General features: G+C 44.5%; 1 protein-coding gene across 2 annotated transcripts in view; it reads right to left on the bottom strand.

Annotated features, from left to right (window-relative positions):
• LOC126299075 (rho GTPase-activating protein 7) overlaps positions 1 to 22,708 on the bottom strand; it is a 1,286,633-nt gene that overhangs the window by 69,607 nt on the left and 1,194,318 nt on the right. For both annotated transcript variants that reach the window (XM_049990744.1, XM_049990745.1), the window contains 3 exons: positions 15,751 to 15,910; positions 13,899 to 14,001; positions 11,749 to 12,035 (listed from right to left, as the gene is read on the bottom strand). In XM_049990744.1, the coding sequence (XP_049846701.1) occupies positions 11,749 to 12,035; positions 13,899 to 14,001; positions 15,751 to 15,910 (550 nt within the window). The remainder of the gene's footprint in view (positions 1 to 11,748; positions 12,036 to 13,898; positions 14,002 to 15,750; positions 15,911 to 22,708) is intronic.

Below are 22,708 nucleotides of genomic sequence, written 5' to 3'. Positions count from 1 at the left end.
TAACTCTCATAGTACTTGCAGTGAATCCTGATGCAGTTTGGAATTCCTGTGTGATGGTCTGGACAGATGTCTGCCTATTACACATTACGACCCTCTTCAACTGCCGGCAGTCTCTGTCAGTCAACAGACGAGGTCGGCCTGTACGCTTTTGTGCTGTACGTGCCCCTTCAATTTTCCACTTCACTATCACATCGGAAACAGTGGATCTAGGGGTGTTTAGGAGTGTGGAAATCTTGGGTACAGACGTATGACACAAGTGACACCCAATCAACAGACGATGATTGAAGTCCGTGAGTTCTGCGGAGAGCCCCATTTTGCTCTCTCACGATGTCTAATGACAACTGAGGTTCCTGATAAGGAGTACCTGGCAGTAGGTGGCAGCACAATGCACCTAATATGAAAGTCGTATGGTTTTGGAGGTGTCCGGATACTTTTGATCCCAAAGTGTATATCTCTGAATGTACCTGCAAAATCATATCACTGTACGACACATAGTTCAGGTGATATGACTTCTTAAATATTTACACGCGGGAAAAACTTTAAGGGACAATCAAATGAAAATCAGACGGATGGGAAAACAGTATGTAAACTATTTATTAATCGAAATGTAATCGGTATAAGTGCTAATCCATTTATCCCTCTGAGAGCCAATGCTGTCATGAAGCAATTTTTGCACTTGCCTACGGAACTGTGATTCTATCCAGGCGTGCACCCTTTCGTCCGAAGCAATTCGACTGTCACGAATGTCCTTCATCAGGACTCCAGAAACATGGAAATCGCGTCGCCTACCCACATGTTGCCAAGCTTGTTTCGACTACGCTGCAAGAGTTTTGCTGGAAGACCCTTACGCATCCTCCACACAGTCCCGATATCTTCCCATGCGATTTACATATTTTTGGAGCCCTGAAGAAAGACATTATTGACAGTTTATTTGGTTCGGATGAAGAAGTGCCTGTGTACTATCATAGCTCCGTAGGCAACCGCGAACTGTTTTCAACGACAGCATTGACCGCCTTATCTCATTGCACGATAAATGTGTTAACAATTACGGCGATTTATCTTGAAATAACAAAAAGTTTACACGCCTTTTTCCATCTATCCCGTTTTCATTTGACTGTCCCTTATGACTTCTGCTTAAAATGGCGTGCAGCAAATCTTCAGCATCACACATGACTATTTAATTTATTACTTCTTTACTACTAACTGTATTCGCAACTGTATTTGCTGGCAGCATCTTCATATATCACTGAATGTACCTGCAAAATTATATCACTGTACGACAGCATAGTTAAGGAGATATGACGTCATAAAAATTGGGATGCGTGGAAATCTAGCTTTGCTTAAAATGGGGCGCAAATTACCCAGATTATATGGCTGGCTCTGAGCACTATGGGACTTAACATCTGTGGTCATCAGTCCCCTAGAACTTAGAACTACTTAAACCTAACTAACCTAAGGACATCACACACATCCATGCCCGAGGCAGGATTCGAAACTGCGACCGTAGCGGTCTCGCGGTTCCAGACGGAAGCGCCTAGAACCGCACAGGCTACACCGGCCGGCCCAGATTATACCCATCGAGTATTTCATAATGAGGGAATTTAGCGACTTCCAACCAACTTTAAATATAATTTTAAAACTTTCCTAAACTTTTCGCGTTTACATGCTCGAAATCAAATATTTAAGACATTAACTCATTTGTAAAGTAATCAGACGTTTGAAGCTGTCTTATTCATGGAAATTCGATTCTTTAAAGAATCGGGAGTTCACTGGTACTGTTTTAAGTCAACAGGTCAGAAATCGCACAAAACACCACACTCGAATTCGCACAGAAATAAGTGTCACTAATTGGTAGCAATTAATCCTAGACAAGTCCGTCAATTCGATTACTCACCAGCGCCAGCCGGCTAATGGCTCCACGTGCTGACCTGGGGTCTCCCTTTTTACGGAACAAGTCCACGCTCACTAATCCACAACACGTGCCGATAGAAACAGGAAAGCGCCTGAGCTGAGTTCCACGCCAGCGCCCGGGAACGCAAATTGGATTCTCTCAGTTTTCCGTACTGCACTCAGTAACTCGGTTAATTGCAAAGGATCACCTACTGGCGACTTCAAAATAAATAACGACAGCACCAGCTCCGTCCCAGAGGGCTCACGACTGCTACACCCCACAAAATTATTTAAGCTAAGGGCCCATCAAGCTATCAGAATCAGAAGCTGCTCCTGCTTACAGCTCGTTTCTCAGGTATTGTCCTCTGGCAGGACTTTAACAAGCTTCTCTGCAACTGAAGTCGAAAACACCGGCCGTCAAGGGGCTATTACTACCAACGTAGGCCAGCCGTGAGGGCTGCGGCCATGACCTACTTAAGAGAATCGAGGGAAGACCAGCCAATCACTTCTATGCGCGAGAACACCTCCTGTCCCCAAACACTGGCTTTGGCAGACACAATAGACACCTGAGTGCACAAGCACCAGGGAATGAGGTAATACAATACATTATCTATACTAATTATAAATCTGTGACACCGTCGTGCCTGTTTGTTTGTCTTTGAACACCCTAATCTCTGAAACCACTAGGCCAACTTTTATGGGGTTTTTGGCAGGTAACTAGAGCACATTTTGGGCTAACGTGTGTGCTTCAGTTTATCAAACTCGGATCGCGGGGAAAAAAATATCGTGACTAAAATTTTATTAAAACTCTCTTGTCTGCATATCTACCTGAACACGCTAATTTATTATGGCTTAGGGCATCGTATAGAGTTTATTTAATCATAATCGGACCACGAAGAAAAGATTGCCATATGTATTGCACTACTGGCCATTAAAATTGCTAGACCAAGAAGAAATGCAGATGATAAACGGGTATTCATTGGACAAATATATTATACTAGAACTGACATGTGATTACATTTTCACGCGATTTGGGTGCATAGATCCTGAGAAATCAGTACCCAGAACAACCACCTCTGGCCATAATAACGGCCTTGATACGCCTAGGCATTGAGTCAAACAGAGCTTGGATGATGTGTACAGATACAGCTGCCCATGCAGCTTCAACACGATACCACAGTTCATCAAGAGTAGAGACTGGCGTATTGTGACGAGGCAGTTGCTCGGCCACCATTGACCAGACGTTTTCAATTGGTGAGAGATCTGGAGAATGTGCTGGCCAGGGTAGCAGTCGAACATTTTCTGTATCCAGAAAGGCCCGTGGAGTACCTGCAACATGCGGTCGTGCATTATCCTGCTGAAATGTAGGGTTTCGCAGGGATCGAATGTAGGGTAGAGCCACGGGTCGTAATACATCTGAAATGTAACGTTCACTCTTCAATGTGCCGTCAATGCGAACAAGAGGTGACCGAGATGTGTAACCAGTGGCACCCCAAAGCATCACGCCGGGTGAGACGCCAGTATGGCGATAACGAATACACGCTTCCAAAGTACGCTCACCGCGATGTCGCCAAACACAGATGTGACCATCATGAAGCTGTAAACAGGACCTGGATTCATCCGAAAAAATGCCATTCGTGCACCGAGGTTCGTCGTTGAGTACACCATCGCAGGCGCTCCTGTCTGTCATGCAGCGTCAGGGATAACCGCAGCCATGGTTTCCGAGCTGATAGTCCATGCTGCTGCAAACGTCGTCGAACTGTTCGTGCAGATGGTTATTGTCTTGCAAACGTCCCCATCTGTTGACTCAGGGATCGAGACGTGGCTACACGATGCGTTACAGCCATGCGGATAAGACGCCTGTCATCTTGACTGCTAGTGATACGAGGCCGTTGGTATCCAGCACTGCGTTCCGTATTACCCTCCTGAACCCACCGATTCCATATTCTGATAACAGTCATTGGATCTCGACCGAGGCGAGCAGCAATGTCGCGTTACGATAAACCGCATTCGCGATGGGCTACAATCCGACCTTTATCAAAGTCGGAAACGTGACGGTAAGCATTTCTCCTCCTTACACGAAGCATGACAACAACGTTTTACAAGGCAACGCCGGTCAACTGCTGTTTGTGTATGAGAAATCGGTTGGGTACTTTCCTCATGTCAGCACGTTGTAGGTGTCGCCACCGGCGTCAACCTTGTGTGAATGCTCTGAAAAGCTAATCATTTGCATATCACAGCATCTTCTTCCTGTCGGTTAAATTTCGCGTCTGTAGCACATCGTCTTCGTGGTGTAGCAATTTTAATGGCCAGTAGTGTATAAAAATGAATGTATGCAAGTGCTACATTTCCTCCGAAATCACTGCACCGATTTCAGCTGAATTTGGTACACACATCAGTTCCAGTCTGGAGAAAATCGCTGTGGTTTTAAGAACCATCCATCTATCAGAGGAGTGGGAATGGGGATGTAAAAGTAGAGTAGCTCACGACGTGCTAATAGTCAGTCTGTGTTTCTCCAGTATTTGAGAATGACAGGAAATTTGAAAATTTGTGGTAAGATTCTATGGCAGAAAACTGCTGAGATCATCGGTCCCTATGCTTACACGCTACTTTATCTATCTTACACTAACTTACGCTAAGGACAACACACACATCCATGCCGGAGGGAGGACTCAAATTTCCGACGGGGCGAACCGCGACAAGGCGCCCCAGACCGCGCAGCTACCCCGCGCGGCGAAAATGGCAGCACTTAGTGACTTTCAACGAACTTCACACATAATATCAAACCTTTAAGAAAGTTTTTCTCGTTGATATCCCTCACAAAAAATGATGAAAAGAAAAATGTTAATCGCTTACTACAATTTCGCTCTTCATGCAGTAAAATTGACGCATCAGGCATGACATTTTAATTTGTTACTTCTTTACTGCTAACTGTATTCCCAACATGTTTTGCAGACAGAGTTCATTTATATCACTGAATGTACCTGCAAAATTATATAGTTCAGGATATATGACGTCATAAACACTGAGACCAGTGAAAAACTGCCGCATCCTGCATGATGTTTAAATTTATTATTACGGACCCGCTGAACCGATTTCAATAAACTTTGGTACGCTGAACCGTGAGGAAGAACACAGCCGACTTCAGAAAGTGTGTAGTGCCCGATTTTTAATGATTTGAAGAATATTACGCAAATTGGATAAAAATATTTACTTTACGAAAAAGCTAGTTACTCCTTGACTTCTGAACTTCATCACATTTATGACATTGCTTTTATTGGTTGATACGTGTTATATGATACGATTCAATGTAATGAATACAATGCCTATACAATCTTCAATGTGTTTAATCCATACTTCCACACTATTTGTTGCACAATCTACACGTTGCATAACGCACAGCTACTATGCGCGATATCCAGTATTTGAGAACGGGAGCACTTACGTGACGTGCTACAAAATACGAACGTTTTCCCCACAAAATAATGAAAGAGAAAACGTCGATCGCTTAGTACATATTCCCTATTCATGCCGTAAAACTGTCGCATCAGGTTTCGCAGCTTGTGGTCTAGTGGCTAGAGTTGCTGCCTCTAGATCACGGGATCTCGGGTTCGATTCCCGGCCGGGTTGGGGATTTTCTGTGCCCAGGGACTCAGTGTTCGTGTTATCCTCATCAATTCATCATCATCATACCTGACAGTGGCTAGATAGTACTGTGTAAAAAAATTGGACTGCGTAAAAATTGGGACTTTGTACGAGAATTAATGACCGCGCAGTTGAGCGCCTCACTAAGCAAACATCATCATCGTCGCAGCAGGGATGACGTCAGCACGATTAAATTTACTATTTCTTTACTGCTAAATCTATTCGCAACACATTTAGCAGACAGCTTCAAAGTTCAGAAGATATGTGGGAAAAAATCTTTCAATAGCCAAAATTGTATAAATACTTCTTTATTTCCGACAACCAGTTTCGATTGACTTTGCTGATATCTCCTGGTCTGAAAAAAAAAAAATTGTTACAAAACTGTTCATTGTGAGTTGGAATCTCATGCCAAGTTGTCTTATTAGTGGATACAATGTGGCACATTATACATAGGTTTTTAAGAAATATAAGATTTACAAGCAAAAAGCACTCTCTGTTGTGGCCATATCCTTATATGTAGCGCTCACAGATGATTGTTAACTCTTAAAAATCACAATATACAGTGAAATGCACATTAGCATATCAGTTAGCGTTAGCTTTCCATACGCCGTTTAAGGTGGATAATCAATGAATGAAACACGTGAAGCTAATATAAACAGGTGTGCTAATGTGCATTTTACTATAAAGGGTGAATTACTTAAAACTTGCACCACAGATCTTGCGGAAATGGTAAGTGCTATTGATGTGCGGCTTTCACAGAAAAAAATTGGTAGTCAGGGGCTCGTATTGTTAGCCAGTAAACAGGTTGTAATAATATTTAGACAGCGTACTTTTTGTGCAAACGCACACTTTTTTTTAAATGGAACAATGCCTATCGAGATTAACAAACCAAGAGTAGGGTAAATTAGAATGTCAGTGGTGTTTGTTGCAGGATTCTAGTGCGAGTCGTTTTCGAGACACCGTGTTTTGAAAATACTCCACACCGACAATAGTTTGTGCAGTTCAACCTACGCAGTTGCTAGGTACCATGTTGTTATATCTGCTTATAGTGAGCTTGAGTGCATTACGACTTACTAGTGAGTTGGTCTGTGACAATCCAAGAAGTAGTTCGTGAGTGGACGATGGGATTTACCATGCAGAAAAAGCCGACATGTTCATGGTGTATGGAGAGTGTACGGAGTATGCAGCAAGATATCCCAATAGGGGTCAGGCACCTCGGCAGTTATTTATTAACCTCTACAACTATTTACGTGAAAATGGTAGTGTAACACGTAACAGAAGGAAACAGGTGGCGACATAAGAGGGGGAAATCATGTTCTTGCTGCTGTTGATACGCATGTTAGCTCCCGCGCAACCGCACGAGGAAGTGGCATCAATCAGGCAAGAGTACTACGCATTCTCCATCGGCATAGGTTCCATCCCTACCACATCTCTTTCCATCAGGAGCTGCATGGTAACGATTACGGTAATCGGGTTAACTTCTGTACATGGGCATTAACACAGGATACTCCAGATGTATCACGTATCTTATTTAGTGATAAAGCCACATATACCAATCGGGGCCTGCTAAACCGCCGAAACATGCACTATTGGTCTGTTTACAGTCCCCGTTGGCTTCTTCCAGTGGAACGTCAGCGTCCATGGAGCGTAAACGTGTGGTGTGGTATAGTGAACCATCAGTTGAGGAGCGCCGGAACAAAAACGGATAAATCCGCATTTGCTGTTAATACAGAAAGTAACAAATAGTGATCTCTAAATGGCTTCACAAGCTATAAAAAGAAGAAAAACACCATAAAACACTTGATGTCGCGTTATGCTGAAAATTATTGTGGCAGTTTGTATTTCTCCCGTATCTCCCCCCTACAGCCCACACACTCGAATACAGCAAAAGTGGATATATCGGGGTTTGTTCCGGTGCTCCTCAGTTCATAGGCCCGCGTTTCACAGAGGGAACACTGAACGCGCATAAGTATGGCAGTCCATCTTCCACGGATGCTAGAAGACGTTCCTCTGCAGACTAGGAGGGAGCAGTAGTACGAACATGATGGCTGTCTAGTCCATAGTGCACGAAGAACTACAGCATGTCTTTACGAATTGTTTCAAGTCGTTGGATTGGAGGCAGGGGACCTGTGCCTTGGTCGGCCTGTTTCCCGGATTTGGCGCCTGTGAACTTTTTCTGCGGGAAATGCAGGAGAATGCTGTTCACAAGGACATACCAAATACACCCGATGATATGCGACGACGTGTTACTACAACCTGCTCGGCCACCTCTGCTGAAATGCTAGCACGTGTGCAGCAGTCGTTCCATACCAGACTGGAAGTGAATATTGTCGCTGCCGGTGGTTGTTTTGAACACAACCTGTGATGGTCATTTGTCTCGTTACTGGTCAGAATCCACATAACTAGTGTACGCAGTTGTGGCTGCGCGGAGTCGTCTCCCTCCGGAGGCTAGAGTCCTCCCTCGGGCATGGGTGCGTGTGTTGTTCTTAGCGTAAGTTAGTTTAAGTAGTGTGTGAGTCTAGGGACCGAATACCTCAGCAGTTTGGCCCCTTAGGAATTCACACACATTTTTTATGCAGTTGTGGTGTTCCTAAGTGTGTGCTACCACAGTATTGTACAGGGGTCGGTATGGGAGCTTCTCAAAATGCAATATCTCGTAAACCACTCCCACTAGTATATTGTAATAAACACCACTGACATTCTGATTTACCCTAATTTTAGTCTATTGATGTGAATAGGCATTTATCCATTTAAAAAAGTGTATGTTTGCACATAAAGTACACTTTCTAAGTATTATTACATCCTGTTAATTGGCTAACAATACGAGCCGCTTAAAATCAATCCATTCTGTGAAAAACGCACATCAATTGCACTTTCCATTTTTAGGCGATTCACCCTGTATATTGAGATTTGAAGAGTTAACAATCATCTGTGAGCGCTACATATACGGACACGGCCATGTGCACAACCTGCTTTTTGATTGTACATGTTTTATTTCTGACAGAGCTTTGTATAGTGTCCTACACTTTATCCACTAATATGACAACTTGGCATTAGTTTCTAACTCACAATGAACACGTTTTGAAACAAAAAATTTTTTGGAGACTTAAAGATGACAGCAAAGTCTATCGAAACTGGTTGTGGAAACTAAAGAAGTGTTTATGTGATCCAGGCTATAGCATTTCTTCTAAGCTGTGTGTCGCACAATGATGTAATTTTGTAGGTACATTCAGTGGGGTATGTGGATGCTGTCTGCTAAATGTGTTGCGAATAGAGTTGGTAGCAAAGAAGTAATAAATTTAAATGTATTGACGTCATCCCTGATGCGACAGTTTCATTGCTTGAACAGCGAAGATGTAGCAAATGATAAATTTCTCTCCTTTCATTATTTTTTAGGGGTTAAGAGCTAGAAAAACTATCTCATTCTCAAATACTGGACAGCTCGCATAGTAGCTGTGCATTATACAACGTGTAAATTATGCAACAAATAAAGTAGAAGCATGGATTAAACACACCGAAGACTGTATAAATATTAAATAATTACTTTCAATCGTATCACGTGGCGTGTATAAATCAATAAAAGAATTGTCACAAATATGATAAAGTTCAAAAGCCGGCCGCGGTGGCCGAGCGGTTCTAGGCACTTTAGTCCAGAACCGCGTTTCTGCTACGGTCGCAGGTTCGAATCCTGCCTCGGGCATGGATGTGTGTGATGTCCTTAGGTTGGTTAGGTTTAAGTAGTTCTAAGTTCTAGGGGACTGATGACCTCAGATGTTAAGTCTCATAGTGCTCAGAGCCATTTGAACCAAGTTCAAAAGTCAAAGAGTAAATAGCTTTCTCAGAGAGTAAATATTTTAATCTAATTCGCGGATTATTCTTCAAATCAATAAGTATCTTGTAGCACAAGCTTTCTAAGACCAGAAGCAAAGTCTGCCGAAACCAGTTATCGAAAATGAAGCAGTACTTAAGACAAAGAGTAAATAGCTTTTTGAAAGAGTAAGTATTTTATCTAATTCGCACAGTATTCTTCAAATCAATAAGTAGTAAGACCAGAAGAAAAGTCTGTAGAAACGAGTTATCGAAAATAAGTATTTATGCTATCTTGGCTATACAAAGTTTTTTTTTTTTTTTTTACCAAGTAAGACATATCGCGCCTCCTCACTTCTCAACACGAAAAAATTAAATCAGATTTGTGGGACGGAGGAGATAGGCTGAGAGAGGGGTGTAGGAGATGGACAGATAAAGGGAAGAGAAGGAGATAGACAGGGGGGAGATGGGCCGCGCGGGGTAGCCGTGCGGTCTAGGCGTCTCGCCACGGTTCGCGCGGCGCCCCCCGGCGGAGGTTCGACTCCTCCCTCGGGCATGGGTGTATCTGTTGTCCTTAGCGTAAGCTACTTTAAGTTAGACTGAGTAATGTGTAAGCTTAGGGACCGATGACCTCAGCAGTTTCGTTCAAATGGCTCTGAGCACTATGCGACTTATCATCTGAGGTCATTAGTCCCTAGAACTAAGAACTACTTAAACCTAACTCAGGGCTTCCCAGCCTGTGGTCCGCGGACCCCTTAGGGGTCCGCCGGCTCTTTCTAGGGGTTCGCGGTCACCTTTTACCAAATCGTGTAAAATAATGAGTAAAATTATTGAATAAAAATGTGAAAATCAAATTCAATACTATTTTTTTTTCGTGCGAAAAACATGTGCAGTTTTACTTCAGGTCGTATTCCCAAGCAACCTATGCTGTTCGTAAGTGAGAACATATAGACTGTTTAGTGCTGGAGAATGCAGCTTCTCTGATCGATTGTTTCGCAACAGTACGGGGTCGTTTGTGCCTCGGATCACGGCGCTAGTTGCGCTGAAACCTTTTACGCATGCGCGGAGCGAGCTTTGTCGACCAATAACAGCGCTCACTGGCACGTATGCGGACCTAGGCATCATTAAATGTTAAACTTGCTTTGTCAGTGCACTACCTATTTCATAAGTCGATTTTTGACCAGTCTATTATTTCTAACATGGATCGGTGGCTGAAGGCAGGAGCATTGAAGAACGGTGCAGTTTCTCCATCGCCTACACAACAAGGGAAGCTTCCAGTTGAAATGAATGAGGAGGCAGGACGACCAAAGGAAGACTTTACATACATTTGAACACTTTTCTTCAGATTTCACGAACCCCCCCCCCCCCCCCCTCCACACACACACGACTGTTACGAAATATGCATGCTCCTTACACAACAGTATCCAAATAGTGGAAGTGAACAGACCATAAGCGACAGCTTGTCAACAGCGAACAGTTTGGACGTGACGTTGATTGCTCTTGGATGAAGACAGCTCTATCGTGTGAAATTCCAATAACCAAGTAATTTTAATCAGGCTATAGTGTGTTGAACAAAGGGGAGTAAATCCACTAGTACGTGTCTGGATACAGTGGGAATTCAAGTTGGGTCGTTAATTTCAAGTTGTTTTCATTCATCTATAAACCAAAGACTATTGATACTTCGGGGAGGGGGGGGGGGGGGAGCATTGGGAACATGGCATTTGCATTAAGAAGCTTTCAGTTCCCATGAGTTTCGCTCTTGATTGACTAGGGGTCCGCCATGGATCTTCGACTGAAGAAGGGGTTCGCCAGCTGAAAAGGTTGGGAAGCCCTGACCTAACTAACCTAAGGACATCATCCACATCGATGGCTGAGGCTGGATTCGAACATGCGACCGTAGCGGTCGCGCGGTTCCTGACTGAAGAGCCTAGAACCGCTCGGCTACAACGGCCGGCAGCAGTTTGGTCCGATAGAACCTTACCACAAATTTCCGGGGAGGAGATGGGTATAGAGAGGAGGAGATGGACGGAGAGAGGGGGGGGGGGGGAGGAGATGACATAGAAAGGAAAATGGAGGAGATGGACAGAAAGATGTGGAGTAGCAGATGGAGAGTCAGAGAGGCAGGAGGACAGGGACAGAGAGTAAGGGTGGAGGAGGTGGACAGAGAAGGGTGAAAAGGAGATTGGACAGCGGCGGGGAGGGAGGGAGGGGGGGGGGGCAGAGTAGATGGACGATGGACTAATAGAACTGAAATAAATACATACCAGGGCAAAGCTGGTAGTCTACTAGCTAACAAATATATTTTGATTTATCTTCTGGGGAGACTCGAGCTCGGAGCCTCTACTGTTCCCGACCACAGGTTCCTCCTCCCGAAATACAAAATGTAGGATGAGGCCGGGTGCCTACCTTTGTAGTCTGGCGTCTTGATCTTGCGGATGAACTTGGGGAGCTCCCAGTTCCAGCCGGAGCGGTGAGTGGGGCAGTACTTCTCCATGCAGGCGGTGAGCTTGAGCAGCGCCAGCTTGCGCAGCACGAGCATCTGTCCGGCGGAGAGCGCGCCCAGCTGGCGGCGCTGCCGCTGCCTCTGCGTGCGCCGCTCCTCCTTGTCCCGCTCCCAGCCGGCAGCAGCCGCCGCCGCCGCCACTGCAGCCGCAGTCAGCCCGGCCCGCCGGAAGCTGTGCCAGCGCACGCACCTGCCGCAACATTGCTCTGTTACGCACCGTCGCACTGAAGCATGCACATATTTTACTTCTGTCTGACTGTAGGCAGGGGGAGATCTACAACTTAACGACAGGCGGATACGGATTACGTTTGTTCCGATAGAGGCGATGAAATTCGCCTTACGGACGGTTCTTCCCCACTACGAGAGTCTCATTTGCTACCTAGCAAGGATCACGTGACTCATTGTGCCGATTTACCCAGCAAAACTAGCTTCCATTCCAGACCCACACCGCCTCACAGGTGGATGTCCCAGATAAGAGCAAATATTCCCCCGCCTCACAGACTGATGTTCTGAACTCACACTACTGTGCCTCACAGGCGGATAGTCCAACTTACTCTTCACGTTATTTTACATAACATTTTAGTTACCTGATTAAGCTACAGCTTGATTTATGATTTAGTAAGTTTGCTAAGATGGATTTACACTGAACTTTGTTCATGAAATCACAACAACCAAATTAATTACACTACTGGACATTAAAATTGCTACACCACGAAGGTGACGTGCTACAGACGCGAAATTTAACCGACAGGGAGAAGATGCTGTGATATGCACATGATTAGCTTTTCAGAGCATTCACACAAGGCTGGCGCCGGTGGTGACACCTACAACGTGCTGACATGGGTTCAGGGGGGTAATACGGAACGCCGTGCTTGCTCCCAACGGCCTCGTATCACTAGCAGTTGAGATGACAGTAGCTGAGTTACCCAAGCACGACTCACAGCTCAGTTGGTAGAGCACTTTCCCGCGAAAGGCAAAGGTCCCGAGTTCGAGTCTCGGTCCGTCACACAGTTTTAATCTTCCAGGAAGTTACATATCAGCGCACACTCCGCTACAGAGCGAAATCTCATTCTGGAAACATCCCCCAGGCTGTGGCTAAGCCATGTCTCCGCAATATCCTTTCTTCCAGGAGTGCTAGTTCTGTGAGGTTCGCAGGAGAGCTTCTGCGAGGTTTTCAAGGCAGGAGATGAGGTACTGGCGGAATTAAAGCTGTGGGGACGGAGCGTGAGTCGTGCTTGGGTAGCTCAGTTGGTAGAGCACTTACCCGCGAAAGGCAAAGGTCCCGAGTTCGAGTCTCGGTCCGGCACACAGTCTTAATCTGCCAGGAAGTTTCACAACGATGTTGTTCGGACATGGAGGAGATGCAGAGAGAATGACCGCTACCTACGGATTACGGCTCAGAGGAACCCTGACAGCAACGGCACCATGTTGAATAATTCTTTTCGTGCAGCCACAGGACGTCGTGTTAGGACTCAAACTGTGCGCAATAGGCTGCATGATGCGCAACTTCACTTCCGACGTCCATGGCGAGGTCCATCTATGCAACCATGACACAATGCAGAGTCTCACACACACTAAACGTGTGTGATGTTTAGTGTGTGTGAGACTCTGCACAAATGGACCATAAGGAAACTGTAAGTACAAATTCTTCTAAATTTCGCCACTAACTACACAATAAGATCGACAACCAACTAAAAAATCGCGTGTTTTCTTATATATGGCAGTAAAGTCAACGAAATGAAGCAGAATCTCACATATCGACATTACATAGGAATGACATAACGAACACTAAAAAACGCACTTGAAAATGGGAATCGTTTCCCGAAACGCGTCGTGCGAAACATAAAATAAAGAAAATAGTGACTGGTACCAGATGAGTAATTTATAAACAAACCTACTGTATAAAAGTAGTCTTTGGCATGACGACTACAAGAAGGGCGACGTCGACTTCTACTTCTGCTACTACTTCTATTACTGCTACACTGGTCGGATGAAGCAATAACAGTAAATAACAGCACTGAAGGAGTGTTTTGCATGGTGTAAGAAGCCTTACCTGTGCCGCGGGGAGGCATCTGCTTCGTCGCGGTCGCTGTCAGCCAACGTGCTCGTCGACTCGTGGCTATCCAGCGAAGCCGACAGTGCGGATTCGCTGCCCCCTGCAACACAAACACACAATGTTTACACGTGACACAACTTCCAGAAGGCGAAAACCGAATTTCGGAAACTGTTTTTCACTGTCGTGTTTCCATTTTTAAGGCATGAATTGGATTGCAGACCGGTTAAATATGGTGTCTGGAAATCAGCTGTTCCGGTTTCCGATTTAGTCAGCACAATGGCTGTTTCACTTCTGTTAAATGTTAGAGGGAGGCAGCTTCATGCTCGAACTAATATTTCTATTTCTCCTTCACTGCACGAAGAGTCACACCGTCCAGAAAAACCACTCACGTTTCCAGAACGATTGGGCGCTTATATGGGAGCGAAAATCGATCGAGGAGATCAAAATCCGGCAGCCAGAACAGCGTTTCCACATTCGGAATTGGAGTCTTTGCATGGCAAACCAGAAGCGGTACTGGGAAATCGGTTTATTAAATCCGGTTTTGGGGGCCAAGTGTAAACATAAAGAGAGCGATCTCTTTCAGGAAAACAAATCCAAGGCAAGGCATCGGTATTTTCCGTGACCTATACGAGACATTTGAGTGCGTAAATCACTATATTTTGCTAAGCACGGACCATTCACGGAAATAAAGGCATAAACGATGAATTGATGAATGGCAGTACTCGAAAGCCAGGCTCATCAACACCATGTTCGAGCCAGTCTTCAGTTTTTTCCTGATTGACTTCTTCAAATTCTGAAAAGTCTTTGGTTAGCAGCAATGACGGCTGCCAGGGATGGAAAGACCGCTGGACTGGCTAACTCATGGTACAGCCAGCGCTGTGCCAGAGCAACATGTACATGGCGTGCGCCAGTTTAAATTTGCAGACTGGAATGCTTTCTGTTATAAGGGGGTAGGACGTCAAACGGGACGACTTGGAGCAGGAGAGACACCACAGGAATTTTTAACTTCCACTGTCTATACTTTTAAAAATAAATTCATAAAACTTTGGCAGAATAACCAGAAAGGATTAAGGATTTACACTTATTGTGGTGGAAGTCCAAAAATATAAGAAAATAATTAAAAAAATGTATTTCACCTTTTTTCACTTACCATTGGCTGCATTTGTTGCCATCGGTACACTTTTCTTAATAAGTAAGGGAGATTATTCGATTTATTTTGCGCATCATACAAATCGTAACTACAGGTGTATGAAACTCTAGAATTTACCAAATATATTAAAGACTGTGTAAAAATTGAGATAATTAACTATAATATTTGAGTTTTTTCTAAACATAAAGTTTAAAATGTAACAGCACATTTATTTTTTCATAAATTAAATAATTTCTAGAGTTTCATACACCTGTAAGTATGGTTTGTATGCTGTGCAAAATTAATCGAAGAATCTCTCTTACTTATGAAGAAACGTGTACCTATAGCAACAAACGCAGCCAATAGAAGTGAAAAATGATGAACTTTCACATGTAAAAAAAATTATTTTGTTATTTTTTTTTAACTTCCACTGCTATGACTGTGAATCCTGAATCCTTCCTGGTCATGCTGACAAAGTTTTATGAATTTATTCGTAAAAGTATAGACAGTGGAAATTAAAATGTCCTGTGGTATCTCTCCTGCCCCAAGACGGCCCATTTGACGTCCAGCCCCCCTTAACGGATGTTTCGGTCGATCGATTTTGGGATAATTGATGCTCTACTGTAGTAGGAAGAAATGACCTTCGTTGCTCTCGATTAAAAGTGGCGTGAGCAAGGACAGGACTGAATACTGGTGGTGGTGATTTTACGGGGCAATTACCTGCGGCGAATGATTCGGCCTTGTGGAAGGGGTGATGGACCGGCGTCTGGTGGCGCAGACTGCCGCCCCGCAGCTGCGCGCGCAGATTGGCACTCGCCGAAGGCCTGTTGAGGTCTTCATCCTGTGACCCCTTGCTGTCCGCGTCCAACAGCTCCAACACCTGCCGGCCAAGGAACCCTTCTTTATACAGTCATGAAAATAAGTGTTCATACAGTAAGTGGTGACAAACTACGATGGTGTGTTGGGATAGTAAATCACCCACAGCGCCGATACAAATAAGTACGATGATGTAGCGTCAGATAACCGTGTTCTTGGTGATGGAGCTTCCCGTATGCCATGAATCTATTCTGGGAAAATAAAATATGTTACACTCCGCACGATCTACGACAGGGCAAAATGTATTCATACAGAGGACTACTTTCAACCAAGGAAACGGCTGACGCAGCCCCGGAGTGCATGCCACACTTGTGTAGTCGTGTGACGGTCGTGAAGCAACAGCACGTCGGACGTCGGTACCGTGGAATAGTAGAATGGTCGCAAGGGGAAGGAAACGACCATTGAGGAAGGAAACATCGTTGTCTCCCAATATATTCAACACAAGTCGTATGCCGAAATTGCGAATATCATAGGACGAAGCCGAGCGAATGTGCAATCTATCATTAAGCGATATAAGGACAGACATGTAGTAATAAACAGTGAACGACACGGTCGTCCACAGAAGCTTACAACAAGAGAGACCAGAATGCTACTAAGAATCATCAAGAAAATCCGAAAACGACAGCGTCGGCACTATCCGCATATGTACAGTCGTGGACAAAACGAGCGAGACCCCTCGCCTTTCCTTTATGCTGAACCGCACAGCTTTAAAGTCTGCTACACAGTATAACAGGCAAGGCGACGAGGTGCTACCAACATACCATACACAGGCGTGAAATTGACGAACTATCCAAACTTTGTCAGACTGTTTTCAATCATATGTAAGACTATAAACGAGGGTTGGAACTTAAATAGTGGCAACTATTTATTCACAACCGATACAAGAGAGTTACATGTTTGCACCTGTTACTGTTCTTCAAACTAGTTACCAGCGTTGTGTAGAACCCGTTGCCGTTACTCGCTAGTAACAGTATTTTGTTACTTCGATAAACATCCCGAATGATTGTCACATAAGCGGTGACATAAACGTAGAAAATTCATGTTTTAGAGTCCCGAAAGCACTATGCAACAGAATCTGCAGATCATTTTGCCACTTCCATTGCGAAATTAGCGGCTTATTCATGTCTGGGGTAATAATAGAGTAGTGAAAGGTGTTTGCTACTGCAAGGGAGATCTGGTTTGTTTTCGGTTTTAATCTCTATGGAGTCAGATAGACTATCAGTAAATCAATTTTAAGAAACTCTCGGTCCCCCAATATGTTTTATTGCTAAATTTATTCTGTACTGGCACCCTGTGAATGTCTATATGAAACTCTTGTAGAATTTCATACCTGTTACTGCCTTCCTTTTTCCGTTTCTGTCAATAACTGATTTAGGCTTACGTGTGGCACTGAATAGTTTTTAACTGAATTTCGTTATGAATCTTCACGCGTTGCTAAATTTGCACACTCTCATGCTAAGTCAGCAACGGCAATCCATTATGACTGGTCTGAAAGTTGACACAAAGCGTTTCGCGGCCGAATGAGCATAATATTTTGCTAATTCGTAACGATCTGGGGTACTTTGTCTTACTAGAACAGTTGTGTTATCTCGATAAGCTGAAACTCATTTTTATTAGTACAGTTCATACTAATTAGCGTTTATTCTTTCATTTATATCTTATATTTACGTGTTGTGTTTAAACACAAATCAGCATTTACATAGTCTTACACATGATTGAAAACAGTCTGACGAAGTTCGGATAGTTTGTCAATTTCACGGCTGTGCACAGAATGTTGGTAGCACTTCGTCGCCTTGCCTGTTATACTGTGTAGCAGACTTTAAAGCTGTGCGGATCAGCATAACGAAAAGGCGAGGGGTCTCGCTCGTTTTATCCACGACTGTACATGACCACTTCCGAAAGGACATCACTCCAAGGCCAGTTCGTACCATTCTCAATTGTTCGGGCTACTGAGACAGGGGCCCGAGACGAAAGCCCTACATCAGCAAAACGAACAGGAAGTGGCGAATGGAATTCGCGAAACAGCATGTATCCAAGACAGCAGACTTCTGGGATACTGTATTGTTTAGTGATGAAAGCAAATTTAATATCGTGCACAATGATGGTAGGATCTTGGTCTGGAGAAGACCGGATACAGACATCGACCGAAACAACAGTCAGCCCACGGTGAAGCACGGAGGTGGTGGAGTGAAGGTATATGGCTGTATGTCAGCCTCCGGTGTCGGAAAATTAGTGTTTGTGGAAGGTACCATGGACAGATTTGTGTATATGAACATTCTCAAACAGAACTTACAACAGAGTGTTGACGCCTTGGGTCTTCCTAGAAATTATTACTTCCAACAGGACAATGATCCCAAACATACGGCACAAATTGTCCGGCTGTGGTTGCTCTACAACACTCCACACACTCTTAAAACATCAGCTCAGAGTCCGGACCTGAATCCCATCGAACACTTGTGGAGTGAGCAAGAAAAACGAGTGAGAAAACACGACATCCTTAGTAAGGCCCCTTTGAAAGAGGCTCTCCTTCGAGAATGGGAAGGTATTACGCCGGAAACTACAAGAAAATTGGCCCATTCCATGCCACGGAGGTTGCGAGAAGTAATACGGCGGAAGGGTATACATACGAAGTATTAAACATGTTCTGGCTTTGTTAGAAGTGTCATTTTCTGTTGGTGTATGAATACTTAATTCCCAGCGCAGTAGAGAACTTGGCAGACGTTTTTGTATTTTGTTTTGTAAAGGCATGTTTATTCTCGTTCTATATACCAGCGTAGCTGCAATGACGACTGGCCAATGTGTATAGTGCATATCCAATTAGTGTTTTTTGTTTCGTATTGTCAATAAAGGCAGTTTACTTTTCCACGCTCTTGTGTATGAGTCCGTATTTCCATTACTGTACACAGAGGCCTGCCAGATTATCGTAACATCGAACAAACATTTCATTTCCAAAACGGTTCAAGATATCGAAACGGAGTTTTCGCTAAATGGTACAGGGCGTGGCAACGAGTTTGCTGATTTGAATACGGTGCCGTGAAGTGTGGTGTTCTAGGCCGAGGATGGGGATTTCCTCAACCCAAGCGGTGGGTCGGCGAGTTTGTTTATCGTCTGCCTCAGTAGCGACAACGCATTGGCCGAAATACGAGTATTACCGAGCGTTTGAGGTAGAGACCTACTTTTCTAATGACCGGATGGCTGTGATCGCGCACCGTGCATTTCGTGTACACTTCAATATTCCCGCCCCAAGTCATTTTCCTGCCTGGCATTCAATTACTTAGGGTAAGGACACCTTCAGGGCAAGTGTTATTGACAAAAGAAGAATGGGGTTAGCACGGCCCGTGAGATTACCACCGAACACCGAAGCAATAAGCGTTTTTTGCGCTCTCCTGCGCAGTCGGCACCCGAACATTCAGCTGCCCTTCGACTTCCTGATCGTTCTCCGAGGCGAATTCTTCAGTGTGGCCATCACTTCGCCTATGCAAGTTGGCTGTGGCGTAAAAACTGAGTGAACGCGATATTATTGCTCGGAAAAACGCATGTGCACAGTTGCTTGGAAAGTTGCCTCGCAACGCGCTTGTGTTCTTTAGTGACGAGGCACACTTTCATCTGTACGGGTAAATAGAACATGCAGTACTGAAGTGCTAACAATCCCAGACAACTTCACGTGCCGGCCGGTGTGGCCGAGCGGTTCTAGGCGCTTCAATCTGGAACCACGCGATAGCTCCGGTCGCAGGTTCGAATCCTGCCTCGGGCATGGATGTGTGTGATGTCCTTGGGTTAGTTAGGTTTAAGTAGTTCTAAGTTCTAGGGGACTGATGACCTCAGATGTTAAGACCCGTAGTGCTCAGAGCCATTTGAACCATTTTTTCATGAACGGCTCCTTCATTCAGAAAGTGTGTTGTGCATAGTCGAAAGGAGGGACTGGTGGTCGTTGCTCTTTGTTAAGAAAACGAGAATGCTGTAACTGAATGCTCATCGATCAGTGACAATATGGAGCGTTGGTTGTCAGTTACCATTCTATAAAACTTGTAATTTTAAATACCCACCAAATTATTTGTAGAAACAAACATAGTAATTACAAACTTCAAATACAGAATATTCTTGTCTTTTTGACCTTTCATATCAGAAAGTTTCGTTGTTAGACTGTCAATACATCTTTAGTATGTTTTTAAATGGAATTTATACATTTTTAGACAGCACTAAAAGACTCCTGAAATGACGAGTACAGTGATAAAACGCTTGTTAACACTGACGTTCAAACTTTTCGCAAAAGTATCTGAGAAATATACTAAAATTAAGAGGCAGGGAATGGTTTCAAATGCTTATTGTTAAGCAAAGAATAAGTGTAGGAAGTACTGCAAATTACGTGTAGAAAGAATATGTGCAACTTGAAGTAGTCTCCACACTTATTTTTTAGTAACATAAAGTATTTCAAATCTTTGCTTATGAGTAAGTCTGTGATTGATTTTATTTGCGAATTAAAACATTGTTTCAGAAGCATATGTCTGACGGCGTTAGTGTCGTGAGAATACCGTGTTATGTTCATATGTTAAATTCGAATGCAGAGTCTTTACGTTTCCCGAATGAGATTTTCACTCTGCAGCGGAGTGTGCGCTGATATGAAACTTCCTGGCAGATTAAAACTGTGTGCCCGACCGAGACTCGAACTCGGGACCTTTGCCTTTCGCGGGCAAGTGCTCTACCAACCTTTTTTTTTCAGACCACCGGAGGTTTTTTATTTTTTTTTGCAATAACAAACATAAACTGCTTCTAGCATTTTTTTTTAATATAGAAGACGATGACTTCATAACATAATTTTTTTTCTGGGAAACGTAAATAAGTGGACTTTCCACCTTTTTTTTACATAAGTGTGAAAAAAAAAAATCCTGCTTCCGTCAGGACAAAACAACAACGGTCTACGTTCCTCTTTCAGGCGCGTACCTCGCTAATCCCGTCATACCTCGCGTTGGTGTCGGGTACGTCTTCACGTGTGTTTGTGGATCCTCTCCACTGTCCTGGTCCTTTCTTGTTCTAATACTTATAGGTAATAATTACATTCTCCTACCCGGGACACCCCAACTGGGTGGGGGATCAAGCAAGGCACTCCCTAAAAAATTTGCGTAATATGTTCTATATCTCGGATGTCTCATAAGCTGTGAGTGATGTTCCTGTAATAAGGTCCAGAAGTCAAGCACATTCTTACTGCCGTCTCGGAAAAGATAACGCACAGTCAAACCTCGAATCCAAGTCACTGCGTTTGTCTTTGTTCGGGGATAATATGTCCTATCTGGGAGAAGTAATGTGCGTGGTTCTACTGTTTGCGGCCCCACCCGAAGGAGGAAGGCGATCATTTTTTTGACCAAACACCATACGTCCGCCGAAGGACCGCATATCAGGCGATGCTCCTCTGTGTCTATAACATTGCACTGCGGACACAGTGGCTCGTCCGCCATATGCATTGTATGCAACCTGGAACGAGTCACGTATTTCCCATTTACCACCTGATACCACAGTGCGCGCGTTCCCGTATCAAGGTGTGGATGGTGCACTGTACGCCATACCACTGACCACGTAACTGTTGGTTGGCGGCGCTCTACGGCATTGTTCGGCCGTCGTCGAGTCAAGATGTGATATATATCACGTGCCGTTGCCGTCCTGGTAGTCGGTAGTTCCATATGTACATAACTGTGTTCCACAAAAAAGGTTCGCATATGGGTAAGCGATGGTGAGATGTGAGCCACCGCTACCGGAGCCGAACGCGAAGGTGGAGCGAGTTCGTCTATCAAGGTGCCCGTCAGACATGTCTGGTGTCGTGTCCACATCTTTATCATTGTGGTTACATAAATAGCCACTGCTCGGTCGCGTACGTGGACTAGTCCAAGACCTCCACGACTACGAGGAAGGGTGAGGGTTTCGTATCCTACCTTAAAAAGCAGACCCGTGCTCACAAAATATCCTAGTGCCGCCAAGATTCGGCGGGCCAGCACCACCGGCATAGGAAGAACTTGTGCCAGGTGGGGGATGCGAGAGGCTAGATAAGTGTTGGCAAAGGTGACCCGTTGTATCATATCCAGTGCCCTTAACCTGTGACTTCGGACACTTGCACGAATTGTTTGCAGAAGATGTCTGTAACTCAGTGCCGCCGTGCGTCGAACGTTTGTAGTGAAGATAATTCCTAGGCATTTCATCTTGTTGATCGGCTGTAATGGTGCTACACTTCCTGTCGGGAGTCCTCTCCCGATGTTCATCGCTCCCGACTTTGCCATGTTCAGGCGACTTCCCGTAGCCATACAATACAAATTAATCCAATGCAAGGAGGCTCTTGCCTCGTCTCCTGACCGTGCTAAAAACACTAGGTCATCTGCGTATGTTCGGCATATAAACTTGTTGTGCCTTATCGTCATTCCTTGGAGTCGATTCCGGAGCCCGCAGAGCAGGGGCTCGACAGCGATGGCATACAATATCGTTGACAGCGGGCACCCTTGTCTGACCGATCATGAGATGGTGATGGGCCCCACCAAGCGTCCATTGATGAGCACTTTGGATGCGGCTCCGTGGAGTAGTCTCATAACGACGGTGACAAAACTTTCCGGAAACTTCATTTTTGTCATAACGTCCGTGAGATAAGCATGACTCAGCCTGTCAAATGCGCGATCGAAGTCTATCGATACCAATACACCCCGGAGACGACATGTTGATGCCAGTGCGATAACATCGCGGTAGTCACTGAGTGCCGTTTGTATATTGCTGTCTCCTCCTAGCTGGGTTTGGTCGAGTGAAATCACTTGGCGTATTACGCGTT

Source organism: Schistocerca gregaria, chromosome X, assembly GCF_023897955.1.
Source record: "Schistocerca gregaria isolate iqSchGreg1 chromosome X, iqSchGreg1.2, whole genome shotgun sequence".
NCBI lineage: Eukaryota > Metazoa > Arthropoda > Insecta > Orthoptera > Acrididae > Schistocerca > Schistocerca gregaria.
This window is presented reverse-complemented; position numbering and strand designations above follow the sequence as displayed.